The 13416-nt window shown below is 60.9% G+C and overlaps 7 protein-coding genes across 7 annotated transcripts; 4 read left to right on the top strand and 3 right to left on the bottom strand.

Moving 5' to 3' along the window:
- Window positions 1–139: 139 nt before the first annotated feature.
- SDRG_12733 (hypothetical protein) lies at window positions 140–817 on the top strand (the record flags this gene model as incomplete). Its single annotated transcript, XM_008618815.1, has 1 exon — window positions 140–817. The coding sequence occupies one exon, from the start codon at window positions 140–142 to the stop codon at window positions 815–817; it is 678 nt and encodes a 225-aa protein (XP_008617037.1).
- A 118-nt stretch (window positions 818–935) lies between these two features.
- Window positions 936–2887, top strand: SDRG_12734 (hypothetical protein). Its single transcript, XM_008618816.1, has 13 exons — window positions 936–1355; window positions 1404–1517; window positions 1566–1619; window positions 1669–1740; window positions 1786–1852; window positions 1897–2009; window positions 2051–2131; window positions 2179–2247; window positions 2297–2372; window positions 2415–2506; window positions 2549–2578; window positions 2624–2719; window positions 2765–2887. The coding sequence occupies exons 1-13, from the start codon at window positions 969–971 to the stop codon at window positions 2816–2818; spliced, it is 1305 nt and encodes a 434-aa protein (XP_008617038.1). The 5' UTR covers window positions 936–968; the 3' UTR covers window positions 2819–2887.
- On the bottom strand, window positions 2844–3710 carry SDRG_12735 (hypothetical protein; the record flags this gene model as incomplete). The annotated part of the gene is made up of 1 exon (XM_008618817.1): window positions 2844–3710. The coding sequence occupies one exon, from the start codon at window positions 3708–3710 to the stop codon at window positions 2844–2846; it is 867 nt and encodes a 288-aa protein (XP_008617039.1).
- An 80-nt stretch (window positions 3711–3790) lies between these two features.
- SDRG_12736 (hypothetical protein) lies at window positions 3791–9264 on the bottom strand. Its single transcript, XM_008618818.1, has 23 exons — window positions 8669–9264; window positions 8127–8618; window positions 7867–8079; window positions 7773–7823; window positions 7686–7718; window positions 7344–7640; window positions 7047–7299; window positions 6992–7000; window positions 6691–6947; window positions 6523–6644; window positions 5969–6467; window positions 5812–5928; window positions 5670–5767; window positions 5345–5627; window positions 5183–5299; window positions 4916–5137; window positions 4771–4872; window positions 4646–4723; window positions 4556–4594; window positions 4304–4507; window positions 4205–4258; window positions 4012–4158; window positions 3791–3961 (listed from the first exon to the last, which is right to left on the bottom strand). Exons 1-23 carry the CDS (start codon window positions 9257–9259, stop codon window positions 3818–3820), a joined length of 4422 nt encoding a protein of 1473 aa, XP_008617040.1. The 5' UTR covers window positions 9260–9264; the 3' UTR covers window positions 3791–3817.
- Window positions 9265–9399: 135 nt separating this feature from the next.
- SDRG_12737 (hypothetical protein) lies at window positions 9400–10652 on the top strand. Its single transcript, XM_008618819.1, has 3 exons — window positions 9400–9696; window positions 9741–10202; window positions 10246–10652. Exons 1-3 carry the CDS (start codon window positions 9412–9414, stop codon window positions 10597–10599), a joined length of 1101 nt encoding a protein of 366 aa, XP_008617041.1. The 5' UTR covers window positions 9400–9411; the 3' UTR covers window positions 10600–10652.
- Window positions 10596–11751, bottom strand: SDRG_12738 (hypothetical protein; the record flags this gene model as incomplete). The annotated part of the gene is made up of 3 exons (XM_008618820.1): window positions 10596–10739; window positions 10784–10860; window positions 10911–11751. 3 exons carry the CDS (start codon window positions 11749–11751, stop codon window positions 10596–10598), a joined length of 1062 nt encoding a protein of 353 aa, XP_008617042.1.
- Window positions 11752–12155: 404 nt separating this feature from the next.
- Window positions 12156–13416, top strand: SDRG_12739 (hypothetical protein). Its single transcript, XM_008618821.1, has one exon. The coding sequence runs from the start codon at window positions 12269–12271 to the stop codon at window positions 13331–13333; it is 1065 nt and encodes a 354-aa protein (XP_008617043.1). The 5' UTR covers window positions 12156–12268; the 3' UTR covers window positions 13334–13416.

The raw sequence follows: 13416 nt of genomic DNA on the forward strand, positions 1-13416 counted from the left end.
TGTATATCGTGTTCCGGCAAGCAACTGACCTTGGGCGGGAATGTTCCGTGAGTAATCTCGGCCCGCCGGCCTCATGGGGTCGCTGCAGCTTGCTATCAACAGTGCTATTTGTTTCTATTGAGTATTTCATCGCTGTCTCATGGCGACGCCGACCATCTCGGACGACGGGTGCTTCTCGGTCGGCAGCAGCAGCGTGCCGATGATGAACTTTTGGTCGCCCCGCTCGTCGGCCTCGAGCGGCATTGACTACGTGGACGACGAGCCAGCTTCGAGTCCGACCGATTCGACGTACGAAGACGACGACGACGAGGCGCCACGGACCGACGGCGTACTGCACCATGGCTGGCTCTTCAAGCGCGGCCAAGGCGGCTTCTTCCACCGCGCGTCATGGAAGGCGCGGTTCTGCGTCGTCACGAGCGCGAGCTTGCGCTACTACTCGCGCGAGAACGAAGCCAAGAAGGGCGAGCTCGACTTGACGGGCTGTACGCACAAGAGCATCGAGGTGCTGCCGCGAAAAGCGCTACGCAGTTCGCACCCGACGCTATGGCGCTTTGCCGTGCTCACGCCCAAGCGGCGCATGGTCTTCTCTGCGTCCAGTGAGACGGAAATGAACGACTGGATCCGCTCGATTCACATGGCCATGGCGCTGCAGAAGAACAACCTCCGGGTCGTCCAGCAAGTGCAGTTGGCCGACCGCCGCACCGCGCCGCTCATGTACTACTCGCAGCGGGACGGCTTGCGCCCGACCTGCGCGAGCGCGAGGGGCTACAGCAGCATGGGCCGGCCGCCCCGGCGAGACCCCGAGGTCGAGTTCTGAGCCTCCTCCTCCTCCTTGTACGTAAATTAATTTGTTCAATATGGACGGTATCCAATATGCGTTTTTTAGTATTACCTTGTGGTTTTTATGCCGAGCGCATAGAAATACGATCCAGGGCACGCGTTTTATTCCTTTCGACGGCCGACGCAGCATGAGCAGTGGCAACCTCTGGCAAAGCCTCCTGCGCGAGTCCTCGGAGCGGGCGCCGATCCCGAGCACGGAGCTGCTGCTACTAGGTCCGGCCGAGTCGGGCAAGTCCTCGATGCTCCAGCGCTGGCAGCACCTCGGCAACAAGAGCCCCGCGGAGAAGCCGACGACCGTGCACACGGTGCTGCCGTCGGAGTTTGCCACGTTCCACTTGCCGAGCGAGGACGACCCGGCTTGCCAGCTCAACGTCTGGTCGTTCAACACAGATCAGCTCGAGACAGAGCCCGCACTCCTTGGCCTGGCCATTGACGTCGACCGCCTCCAGCATACGATCGCGCTCGTCGTGCTGGACGCGAGCCGCCCGTGGACGATCCAGCCGACGCTCGACAAGGTACCTATGGTCATAGACGCCGTGCTCATGCACTCACAACGCGCGCAGTGGCTGCCGGCCCTCGAGACCGCGCTGCAAGAGAAGATGCTCACGCTCGACAACTACAAGCGCGACGCGCTCCTCGAGGCGACGCGCAAGCATTGGCTCGGCTACGAAGAACCGGTATCCCTGTGCATGCATATCTCGCTCCATACCGACCCACGCGTGTAGGGGCGTTCGGCCGCCCCGGCCATCTTGCCGCTTGGGCGCGCAGACAACGAGACGGTACTTGCCACGTTATATCGCTTCGCTCCACCATGTACGCTGCCGATAGCCTACACTGCCCCACGGCGTCCTTCTTCATAATTGCGGTATCCCGCTCGTGCTTGTCGTCGCCAAGACCGACGTACGTCCTTCGTCGAAGAGCGTGTTGTCATCCCGCATCCTGTAGATCGCGCCGGACGACGCCGTGAAGCAGGACTTTGCGCAGTGGACGATCCGCGAAACTGCGCTGGCTTGTTGCCATGATGCAAGCGACTCTCGGTGTCTCATGCACGCGTAGATGGCGCTGCGGTCTGCTACACGTCGAGCAAGACGAGCATCAACGCCGAGCTGCTCAAAAACTATGTCCTGCACCGCACGCAGCCGGGCGTCAAGTTTGCCGAGTCGCCCAAGGTACAGCGATGCCGATGAGTCGCCTCTACGACCATCTCTAGCTCATCGACCGCAACGCAATTTTCGTCCCGAGCGGGTACGACTCGCAAGAGCTCATTGACCAGAGTTTGGTCGGCTCCCAGGTAGACGTCACCGTCGTCGAATATGCGCTCGACACGTCGCTCTCTAGCCGCGCTGGTCCAAGACCCAAGCCTTCGACAAGATGTTTCCCGTACCCAACGAGAAGAACGAAGACTCGGTACGACTGCGCTACAGCCCTAGCCCTTGCAATACCGTCCTCCGTGCAGGCACTGCTCCACGCTGAAGTCCGCGTCGACCCCAACCAGACGTGGCTTCGAAAGCTCGAGAAGGCGGCGGGCGCCGGTGCGTCGCCACATCGCGAGACGTATATCACCTATGACGTAGGCTTGGCCGATCTGCAAAAGAGCAGCGTGGAGGCCAGTCGTCGCGCCGACGAGCTCGCGGCGGCGCGCCGAGCCGAAGCCGAGTCGCGCAAGGTACTCCTTCAACGCGGTGGCGTCATCAACGCGATTGCGTAGGAAAAGCATGATGTCAAGAAGGACACCAAGGTCTCTCGCTACTTGTCATCTGCAGGTATCGAAAGCTGCTTGTAGGACGTCAACCCGAAACACTTGGCCAACTTCTTCAACAACCTCTTGAGCCGCCCCGAAAAACAAAAGTCGGGCCGCGTCCTCCTCGACAAGGCCAAGGTAGCGCGGCCGCCTCATGCGTAGATCTCTCAATTGCGTGCGCAGCTGCCCCCGAAAAACGTCAAGGAGCTCGCAGAAGACGAGCTGCGCAAGATGTAGTCGCATCATCATATCCTCGTCTTGTTTATGCGAAGAAGCCGACGCGTTCTGTTCGGTATGTCTGCGTCGTGTCGAGCGCATCTTGGTCGGCAAAGACGCGGCCCATGGCTTCAAACACGTGCACGGACGACGAGTTGGCGACGTCGATCATGGCCTGCATCTCCTTGACGTCGAGGGCGCCGGACCCGCTCTTTTGCATGCCGCAGAGGCGCTGGTTGGCGTCGATCGCGACGCTGATCTGCGCGCTCATGCAGAGCTCTTCTTCGAGGAGCGCGTCCATGACAAACCACCGGTCGACCTTGCTCAGCGTCATGCAGATTGGCCACGTGTCGAGGTTGAGGCGCGAGCCCGTCGCGGGGTCGGCGTCGACTTCGAGGAGCTGGTCTTCGTCCTTGTCGCCACTTAGCTTGATGGACGGGAGGAGGGTATCGCGGAGCGCGCTGTAGATTGCCATCGAGATGACATCCGGGAGGTTTCCAGACGTGTCAAAGACCATGACGTCGACGTAGACGACCCACACGCTCTTGTTGGGCACGATCGCGAGGCCCGGGAGGTCGACGACCACGAGTCGCTTCATGCGCTCCGTGAGCTCGACGTTCATTTCTTCCTGGGCGCGGCCATCCATCTTCTCCGAGACCGACGGCGCGCACTGCACATTGAGCTCGACCCAGCCGTTGGCGTGGTCGCCGTGTGCGACCTCGACCTTGACGCTGGCCAGCACGTCGGTGCTGCCGCCCTTGAGCGAGACGCGGCTCGAGCCGTGGCTCTGGCTCAAGAGGCCGTTCTCCATGCGGAGGACCCGGCGCGCGAGCCGGCTGCGGCCGTCGGCGCGGACGTCCTGGGCGATCCCGTCGGCGATGAAGGCGCGCTCGGAAGGGCTGATGCGAAGCATGTTGCTGTCTCTGCGACCAATCAAACGCAAAAGATGTGGTGCGTGTTTCCAACGACCAGGTGCTCTTTGATTCAAAATAGGTGCGGTATTCCAAATTGATTGAAAATTTAGTGCGCTTCTTTCGTGGCATCGCCATTAACCGTGTCGGCGGGATGCGCCCACTGGAGGTGTTTGGTGCGGACATGGCGCCAAAAGACGTGTCCGGCCTCGTTATCGCGCAGCTGCTCCCATGACCCGGCACGCGCAAGCACCTAGATGGATGCATATAACTATGAAACGTAAGGAGGCAAGTGATTCGTACGACCGAGCGCGGCAGACGGTGCTTGCTCGGGCCAACGGTAGCATACACGCCCGTGGGACTTCGCTCGTGCTGAAGGGCATTGTACTCGTGTAGAAGCGGCTCGTTGAGTGCGTCGACCGCAAGTGCGCGTCGGAACAGTGTCTCCGCCTATACTATGTGCATGAGCTCTCTGCGTCAACGCAAGTTCGTCCACCCGATCGAGGTCACTGTGAATATGCTGCTGGAACAAGGCATAGAGCCCCAGAGCCTGCATACAGTAGCATCACGCCACGTATCGCTGAAGGCAACGTACGAGCGCGTTGGTCGGGTCGGCGATGACGCGCCACCGGAAGCAGGCGTCCTCGAGCGGCGTGACGTCCCGCAGTAAAACGTCGCGTTGCTTGGCCATTTGCAGCAGTCGCAGCGCCCGCTGTCGGTTCTTGGACTGAGGTTTTCGTCCGCTAAGGAGTAAGAGCAGCGCGAGGGCCACGGACGCCACGACGTCTCCTTGCGCGACCTACATGTATGAATCGACAACGGTCCCAACGACGTGCTAATGTCGCACATGCAGAATGGCCTCCAAGTACCGATACGCCTGGTCCAACTAGAAAAGATAGGATACCACCGTGACCTCTACGAAGCTTGCAAGAGGTACCTCGAGGGACGCAAGGGCATGCAGCGCACAGCGCTGTTGTTCGTGCAGTGGCAATGTCGACGTGAACAGCGGGACGTTCTAGCTCGCAAGGACTACGAGAGACTGCTGCACGCCAGCTAACCCACCGTGTGAAACGAGAGGGCTTGCACGAGCAGTGGTAATGACACGCGGCCAACTGCGTTCTGGAAGCGGCGCCGCCGAACCAGTCGCTGCAGCGCCCGCACCGCCTACAACCGCGTTAGAAGCGCTCCCAGAAGGGTCTGAGCAAACATTGTCTTGGCTCCACCACGTCGACCACCCCCGCGCGGGGTTATAGTAGTAGACACGACCGGAGGTTGCGTCGAACTGCGCCAGCCACTCGTCCGTTGGTGAGTCAAAGTGCACACCCGGGTACAGTCGCGCCAACGGCTGCGTGCGCGAGATCGTTCCATGCACCTTGTTCTGATACAAGCGCTCGCCCGTCGTTGCCTCGCTCCGGAAGGTGTACATCGACTACAAAGCAGGCTCTTCCAAGGTCTCTCGTTTTAGGCGAGGTACGGGTAGTCGCGTGCGAAAATGCTGGCGCGCGAGGATCCCTCGGCATCGCGCCTGGAGCATACGCGCGGCCGCCACTTCTAGGTGGCGCTGCGCCTCCGACGCTTGTGTTCGTTGCATCTACGCACGTGGTTGTCTCGCACCTCGATCATGAAAACGTGGCACCTGCTGCGCGACGACAGTGTCTGGCAACATTGCTGCTGTCGGCGCAACGACACCGTATGCTGCCACGTACAGCGTGAGCGCTCGAAGAACGTCGTGGGCACAGTGCTGATGCGGGCAGTCGAGTGCCGATGTCAAGAGGTACCGCGCGGCGCCGAGGCTAGACGCCGGACGATCGAGGGGCACGCCACAGCAGCGCCACGTCACATGTCGAGCTCGCTGCATAAAAGTCACGATGGCATGCGCCAACGAGGCGTGCAGCGTGTACGTGACAAGCACGCTCGAGCTAAGTATCAAGTTGATACACAAAGCGACCATGATATCGTACGTGGGCTCGTAGACGCGGAGAACATAGTCATAATGGACACCGGATAAGCAGACAACGTACGCCGTTGGCGGCGCCCATACAACGCGGTGCGCGAGGTGCTAGGACCCACCGCGTAGCCTCCTTTAGAACAGTGTGTTTGTACCCGACCAGGCGTGTCGAACGCAGCGCTTCGATGCAGCCTGAGACGCTGGGTCATTTTGCCGATGTACAATCGCCCAAAGACAAGCCGCAGCTGCAGCCGCAGCGTCGATGTTCTTGCCTACAGTGTTCGTCGCAAAAGCTTTCCACAAAGCACGAACCTTGGCGGGCGTGGCAAGGTCGGCCCAGATCTGAGATAAAAGGGACGTGTGGAGCGTCATCTCGTACACGCGGCAACTTTCGGGTTCAAAAAGCTCGAGACGAAGCTGTCGGTCCTTAGCCAAGTCGACGTGACACCGAAAGACCGAGATGATGAAGCGACGACCGTCCACGTAGATGCCAAATCGGTCGAGGAAGAGTCGCCGACGCATCTTGAGGCGGTGGAGATGGCAGACCCACTCGGGGTGCATTCGGCGAAAGAGGCGGCGCCACCCGAGCCGATGTCGGGCCCAGCGCTGGAGCCGCACGCACCGGCCAAGTAGATAGAGACGGCGCAGCTCCTCAACGCGCCGGCGCTCGGCTTCGATGGCTTCCAGTCGCTGGCGTTCGCGCAAGGCGGCGAGCAAGACAACGTACCGTGCCTGCGCTATCCACATGCGCCCGTAGCATTGCAGAACGAGCACAGCCCGACGGCGTTGTCGTAGTAGGGCCAAGTGGTGCCTACAGGTCTTAATCAACACAAACAATGTACTAGTACACTATTTGTGTAGTTGACTGGTATTGGGCGTAAACGGCGTGGCCCCGGTACGTTGCCTGCAGGCGCGTCGCGGCACACATGTGTCGCGCCAGCAATTCCATTTGGTCGAGCTTGGCCTGCGAGCGGTAGCGCTCGAGTGCCTACTGCGATAATCTACCACGCATAGCACCTTACAATATAAAAGACCGTGGTCCATAGCGCCTTGCTGTGCGGGTCGCGCGTCAAGTGCTCCAAGACAAAGGCGCGCAGCGGGTGCTGCTCAACTCGACTGCGGTAGACCTCGGCGACAACCGCGTCGAGCGCGGCCAAGAAGCCGTCGCGCTCCATTTGGTGTTGGAAGACGGGGCACGCGTGTTTGAAGAAGATACGATCGAGAAGACCGAGTGGGAGCAGCTCGGGCGTCACGCCGCAGTCGCGAATAAACTTTGCAAATTTCACAGAGTCTAGTGGGCCGCTCATCAAGGTCGCATATACACGGGCAACCTACCGACAAAATCTACAGAAAATTCCATCGCGATCCTCTTGCACGAGAAAGAGCGTACAGTTGGACGGGTACGTCTCGCAGAGCTCCTTGTACTTGGCACACAGCATGTCGAGGACTGGGGTCGCCCCAACGTACGGCGTCCAGTCGAGTCTGTCGCTCCAAAAACCATTTTCCAGCGCTTCTTCCGGCACAGCGTATTGGAGGCGCAGTCGAAAGAACACATAGTGCAAGGGCGACCCGACGTACTCGGTCGTCGGGTGCCGGACGTAAAACTGCAGCTGCTGGAGCCAGCGCGGCCGCGTGTCCATGCTCTACCACACAGTCGTACACCTGTAGCATCGTCGTCTGCGCCTACCGATGGCACGAGCCGCCAGAGGTTCGAGGTCGCCGGGCAGTTGACGCTTCCGCGCTGCGGTCGGCGCAGAAGACACTGGTAGCGAATGTCCGTGGCATCCGAGGACGCGGGATGCAACGGTGCGACGACAACGTCCAAGCCATTGACGAGGCGGAGGCCGCTGCCGGGCGCCAGGTGCGGCAGCATCAACTCGGGCACGGGACACGGTGCTTCGATGAAGCACAGCCACTCGTTGAGCCGCGTTGCGTGCAGCGAGGCAAGCAGGTACATGGGGATTGCACACCAATTTGCGTCGTCCTAGTGAAAAACATCACATGTCAAAAAATGACGCGCCTTCATCACCTCGCTGCGTGCGTCTCCTTGCCTGTGGATCGCCTACGTCAGTCCAGAGCTCGCGACAATCTCGCCGTCATCAGCGTCACAACGTACGGGCAGCGATGGCAGTGACATATCATGGTACTTGCGTGCGTCCTTGAACCGCTAGCCCATATGTTAGAACATCATCCTCTTGGTATAGTTTAACATCAATATCGGTCTGCAGGGGCAAGTGTCGAAGGCGAATTGCCGTGTAAAAATCACTCTCGTGGGCGCCCGCGATGGCATCGTACCCGCGCTGGCTCCATTGATTGAGCGTGCCAAGCATCAGCTCGCGGATTTCGTCGGTCAAGGGCAGCTGCACGCCAACACTCCGGACGTGCGGCAGTGCCACGACGTCCGGCGGGTCGACGCAGGCGCCCTATCAGCCCACTTTCCATCGCTCCTTCCGGCGGAAGATCGACAAACCATGACGAGATGGGCTTGCACATACGTGGCAAAGGCGGTGCAAGCGGCAACCTGGCGCCGCGGTCCTTTCTGTACGAGCAGAACCAAGGGCAGCAGCTGTGCCAAGCGCAGGCGCGCTTCGGTCGACAGCGCGACGCGGGTGCCTCGGTAATAGAACCGAGCGCCCTCGGAAGCGCGGAGACCATTGCGGAGCTTGGAGAGCGGCATCGACAGTGTCCCGAAGACAGCACTCATCGAGACCGTCCGCATCTCATTCGCCTCGAGCACAAGGACGTAGCAGAGAACGGGGAGGCGTTGCCGCCCGACCACGGCGCGTGGCGGCTCAAACGGCCAGTCGTACGTGTGCATGGCTTGGGCAATGGCTGCGTGGAGCGCGCGAGGCGGATAAGAAGACGCGCCGCGCAGAAGCGACAGAACGCGGTGGTCGTCGGCCGGGAGGTACGCCACCATGCATCGCTGGCCCAATGCATCCGCAACAGCGATGCGCAATCCCTATGTGGACGATGTTAGAGAGATGAAGGAAGCGTCCTTGAGGCAGGTACATCGTCGGTGGCGACGACATGGGCCAAGAGACGGCGCCCATGACGACGAAAGACGTGGCGAAAGGTGCGTCGGTACGGCGCCGACTTCAACGGGCTCTGTCGCTCGTTGGCTTGGAGATCGTATAAAGTCGATGGCGAGAGCACCGTTGCGAGACAGAGGTACACCCAGCTACCCAACGCCGCTGCAATCGCACTGATCTTGGCGACAGCAGTGAGACGAAACGAGGGGTCTTCGAGGTAGACGAGGCAGACGTCGATCGTCGCGGTGGACAATGGCCCAGACTCGCCGTGGTTTAGCTGCCGTAGATGGCCATGGAGCCGGTGGACAAAGGTGCTCGGGCTACGCAAGAGCGTCTCGCGCAAGAACGTCCATGTGAGCTTGTAGAACGATGGATGCTCGACCTCGAAGAGGACGAGGTAGATGGCGCCGAGCAAGATGTGCACGCTCCGGTGCGGGTGCGACGGGAAGCCACAGAGAGCGTCGACGTCCTCGACGCTCAGCGCCTCGAAGCGGTCGTGCAGGGCGCGATGGCTCTCGCCCTCCAGAAGGTCCCGGATCCGCGCCTGGTGCGACCGTGTCTCTTCCGTCATACTGCCATGATGCGAATCTGAAACGGCGCGACCTCTGTAAATTTATAAAGCACACCAAATCCATCAATACCAGTAATAGTATGTCCAATGCATAATTAGTGTGCGTATACTATATTCAGACGTGCCAAGAATGCGTTGTCGGAGGTTCCAACATGGCGACGACAGCAACGACGTGGCCAACGCTGGCCTGGGACGACGTCCAAGCCGACCTGGACGCAATTCTGGCGACCAAGACGACAACGGCGCAGGATGCGCCGCTAGCGGCAGATGTCGAGGATGTCAATGCCGATTCTTGCGACGATGAGCAGGCCAAGATTCGGGCGCTGGCGACCGAGATCTTCCTCGTCCATGCCAGCCTCACGACCGCCCGCGAGCGCATGCGCTGCAACGCGTCGCTCGTGCGCGTGATCCAGACGTACTTGATGGCGGCCAAGATGGTACGTCGTTGTCCGCACCGGTGCGAATGGCTCACGCCATGTAGGATCCCGCCGACGCGGGCACCAAAGCCGTCGCTCTGCAATGGCTCGCATCCAATGCCCCCGACTGGGCAATCCCAACGTCACACCTCGACGAGTCGGCGCTTCTCGACTGCATCCGCGACGACATCCTCCACGCCAGCACCAAGGACGACTTTTTAAAGCATTTCGAGTCGGCGACGCACGAAGCCATTTCCTTCCCGGCGCCTGCGCCTGCAACGCCATCGCCTCCACCTTCGTCGCTGCTCGGTCCGATCCCAGAGGTGACGGCAATCGAAGCGTACCAAGACGCCAAGGACATTCAGCGCGACCAAATACAAGTCAACGGTATCGTGTACCCTGGCATCGTCGGCTACGACAGCCTTGTCGCCGCGCTCACGACCGTCATTGCCAACGTCCATTCGGTCTTCCGCGACGAAGATGACAAGCGACCGCAGTATGAAGCCATGGCCAAACGCGTGCTCCACGTACGCATCTGCCTGCAACACATCCTCTGCATCTGTTCTCTAGACAATCAACCGGACCGAGTCGGGCGGCTCGTCCTACGAAGTGCTGAGTCAGTTGATGCCCCCCATTGCGCTGCTCCGCCCCAACTCCAAGGATGCCAACGCCCTCGTTCTCAACATTGACGTCGGCCCGTACGAAGCAAGCGCGCATGTATGGTGCTTGGGGCTACGCGTCCGCCTCACGACGTCGACCGCCTACGTCATCTGCGACGCCGACGACCCGACCGACGAGTGGTGTGCGATCGACGTGGTCTACTGCAACCGGCTCGCGTTTGCATTTGGCGACAGCCCGTACACGTCCACCTCGATGGGCGCGCGCGTGGACCGGGCGCGCATCTCGTTCGCGGTCATAAGTTAGAATTTACCGTACACCAAGGTGTCTAATCGCTGCACGTGCACAGCGAGGTCGCGGTTGCGGTGCGCGAGCCGCAGCTGCTCGTTCGTGAGCAAGCGGACTTCGTCTTTTGCGATCTGGAGCTCGTCGCGGAGCTGCGTTACCTGCACCGAAATGTCAGATACGAGGTCGTCAAAGGACACAGTACCTCGTCTTGCTTTTGCCGGGCGACCAACTTCCACTCGTCGCGCTCGGTCGCCACTTCACGCAGCTGCGTCGCGAGCTCTAGCGCCTGCAATGACACCGGAGACGAGGGATGTACGAGGTCGACGCACCTTGTGTCTCGGCGCTGGCGAGGCGCATGGCGTCGTGGGCGTTCGCGAGTTCCTGCCGCAGCTCAGTCTCTCGCGACAGCGCCGCCTTGTTGTCGAGTTCCAATTGCTTGAGCGCGGTCTCGACTCGCACGAGAATGTCGAGCTGCTCGGACGCATCGTGTTCGGACGCGGTCCACCGCCGAGCGAGTGGCGTCTCATTGCCCTCGTGGTGCAGCGTTGGCTTGAGCTGCTCGTCTACTTCGTGGTGCAGCGTTGGTTGTTTGGGCGGCTCGTCGTCCGGGATGCTCTTGGTGCTCGCCGGGCGAACGCTGCCCCAGCTTTTCGCGAGCTTGGGCGACGTGGCCTCAATCACCGAGAGCATACCATCGAGCTTGTCGAGGTCGAGGGGTGTTGTAGACGCCACTTGCATTCGCTCGTGACGCCTCGCGTGGGCCATGGCAGGGCTTGCGCTGAGCGTGGCCATGGAGCGCGTCATCGCTGGTGTCTCGGCCACGTCGGCTTGCGCCCGTAGCACCTTGGCTTGCAGCGAGGCCACCCATCGCGAACAGTGCTGCGGCGTCGGCGCCATAAACTCTTCGCGCACCCTGCTACCATGGCTTGCGGTCGTATGGGCTATCTCAAAGCGCGAGCCGGCCTTGGTCTGCACCGAGTGCACCTTGTCAAGCGCAATGCGGTACGTGGCGGGCAGCGCGTCGTCCAGGTCGCACGGGTCGAGGAGCAGGTCGGGCCCATGGAGGAGACACTTGTACTTGACCCACTCGAAGAGGTTGGTGCGCTCGTTCTTGACCTTGCGCTTCAGCGTCGTCTCGACGTCCTTGTCGTCGTCGGCCAGGCGTGGCATCGCATCCAATCTTTATCCGGACAGCCCGTTACCAACCGCTCGCTGCCGCCAGCGTTTCGATCCATATTCTGTTTGGCGTAGATTCTGGATGCTATGCGTCGAGGCGCTGTCGGTAGAGCACCGTGGTGACAGTCCGTGCGTCGACAGAGACACCTTCTGTGCTGCAGTCGCAATGACGTTGCACATACCTTGCGCCGAAGACTCTACTGTCGAGGTCGACGATGCTGTCGTGGTCGTCGACGATGCATCAGGGAATCCTGGATCGTCGTGCATGCTGGTCATCGGTGCAGAACGCAAGAAGGGCGACGCCCCGCTGCTACCGCATGGCCAGAGCGAGTAGCGCTCGTCGCATGCTTCGATCGCCATCAAGCATCTTAAAGTAGTAGCCACAAACGTGCTGAGTTACCACGCTGGAACCAGCGACGACGCCGATACCAAGCCTTCGACACATGTGACGCACTCGCTTCCATTTCCCACAGCCCGTCGTCTGCATCTTGGCATTTGTCTGAAGGCTGCCATGCGCTTTTGGCTCTGGTTCTTCGCGCTCCTTCTTGTCTCGAGGGTCGCCGCTGCGCTCAACATCTCGGCCGACGAGCGCCATGAGCTCTCGCGCGACTTGGCGCTGTGGCAAAAGAAGTTTGGTGATGACGACCACGTGCGCGCAGCCATGAAGATGGTGCGAGGAACCTTAACGACCGACGATCTGCTCGGACGCTTAAAGGCGACCAAGGACAAGCTGCCGGCGCTTCGCGCGGCCAACCCGCACGCCACGTTTAGCCATTTGACCAAGTTTGCGCTGCTCACGCGCGGCGAGCTGGCGCGGTTCACGTCGGGACCACGGATGCAAGCACCTTCGGGTCTGCCGTACGACGGCAGTGGCAGCGTGGCCACCGACACGATCGACTGGGTACCGTCCATGTGCGTGTACCCAGTGCAGGACCAAGGCTCGTGCTTTAGCCTCTGGGCCATGGCAGCGATACAAGTCGCAGCCTCGGCGCACTGCCTCGCGACCAGCCCCAAGAGACTGCTCGACATCTCGATCCAAGAGGTCGTGAGCTGCGCCAACCCTGGCGGCCCCGATGGCTGCCATGGCGGCGACGCCTACGCAGCGCTCAAGTGGATTCTTATGCAGCAGTCCGCCTTGTGCTCGGGTGTCAAGATACCGTACACAGCGCGCGTGTCTGGGTACGCGCCCACTTGCAGCGACAACAGCCAGTGCGCGGGCACCATCTCGTTTGACGTGAATGAAGTGGCCGAGAAGAGCGGCGAAGCGTTGCTTGAGAAGCAGGTGCGCGTGCAGCCCGTGCTGGTCACAGTCTCGGCGTCCAGTGACACGTGGTTCCTCTACACGGGCGGCATCCTAACGTCGTGCCCGCAGACAAGGTGGGCCCTCCCCTACCCGATGATCGTCATCGGCTTTGGCACGGAGAACGGCGTCGGCTTCTGGAAGGTCCGCAACGCGTGGGGCACGATCTGGGGCGAGCAAGGCGACATGCGCCTCCTCCGCGGCATCGGCGGCCGCGGCACTTGCAACATCGCCGCGCACTTCATGTACCCCGTCATCCCGTCGCGCAACGCGTAGGCGAGAGCGACACCGCGTCACCCGACGGCAACGATGGCGCGTCCGACTAGCAAACAAGTTGCATTGTTAATCGTCGCTGGATC

This window comes from Saprolegnia diclina, assembly GCF_000281045.1.
Source record: "Saprolegnia diclina VS20 unplaced genomic scaffold supercont1.52, whole genome shotgun sequence".
Taxonomy (NCBI): Eukaryota; Oomycota; class Saprolegniomycetes; order Saprolegniales; family Saprolegniaceae; genus Saprolegnia; species Saprolegnia diclina.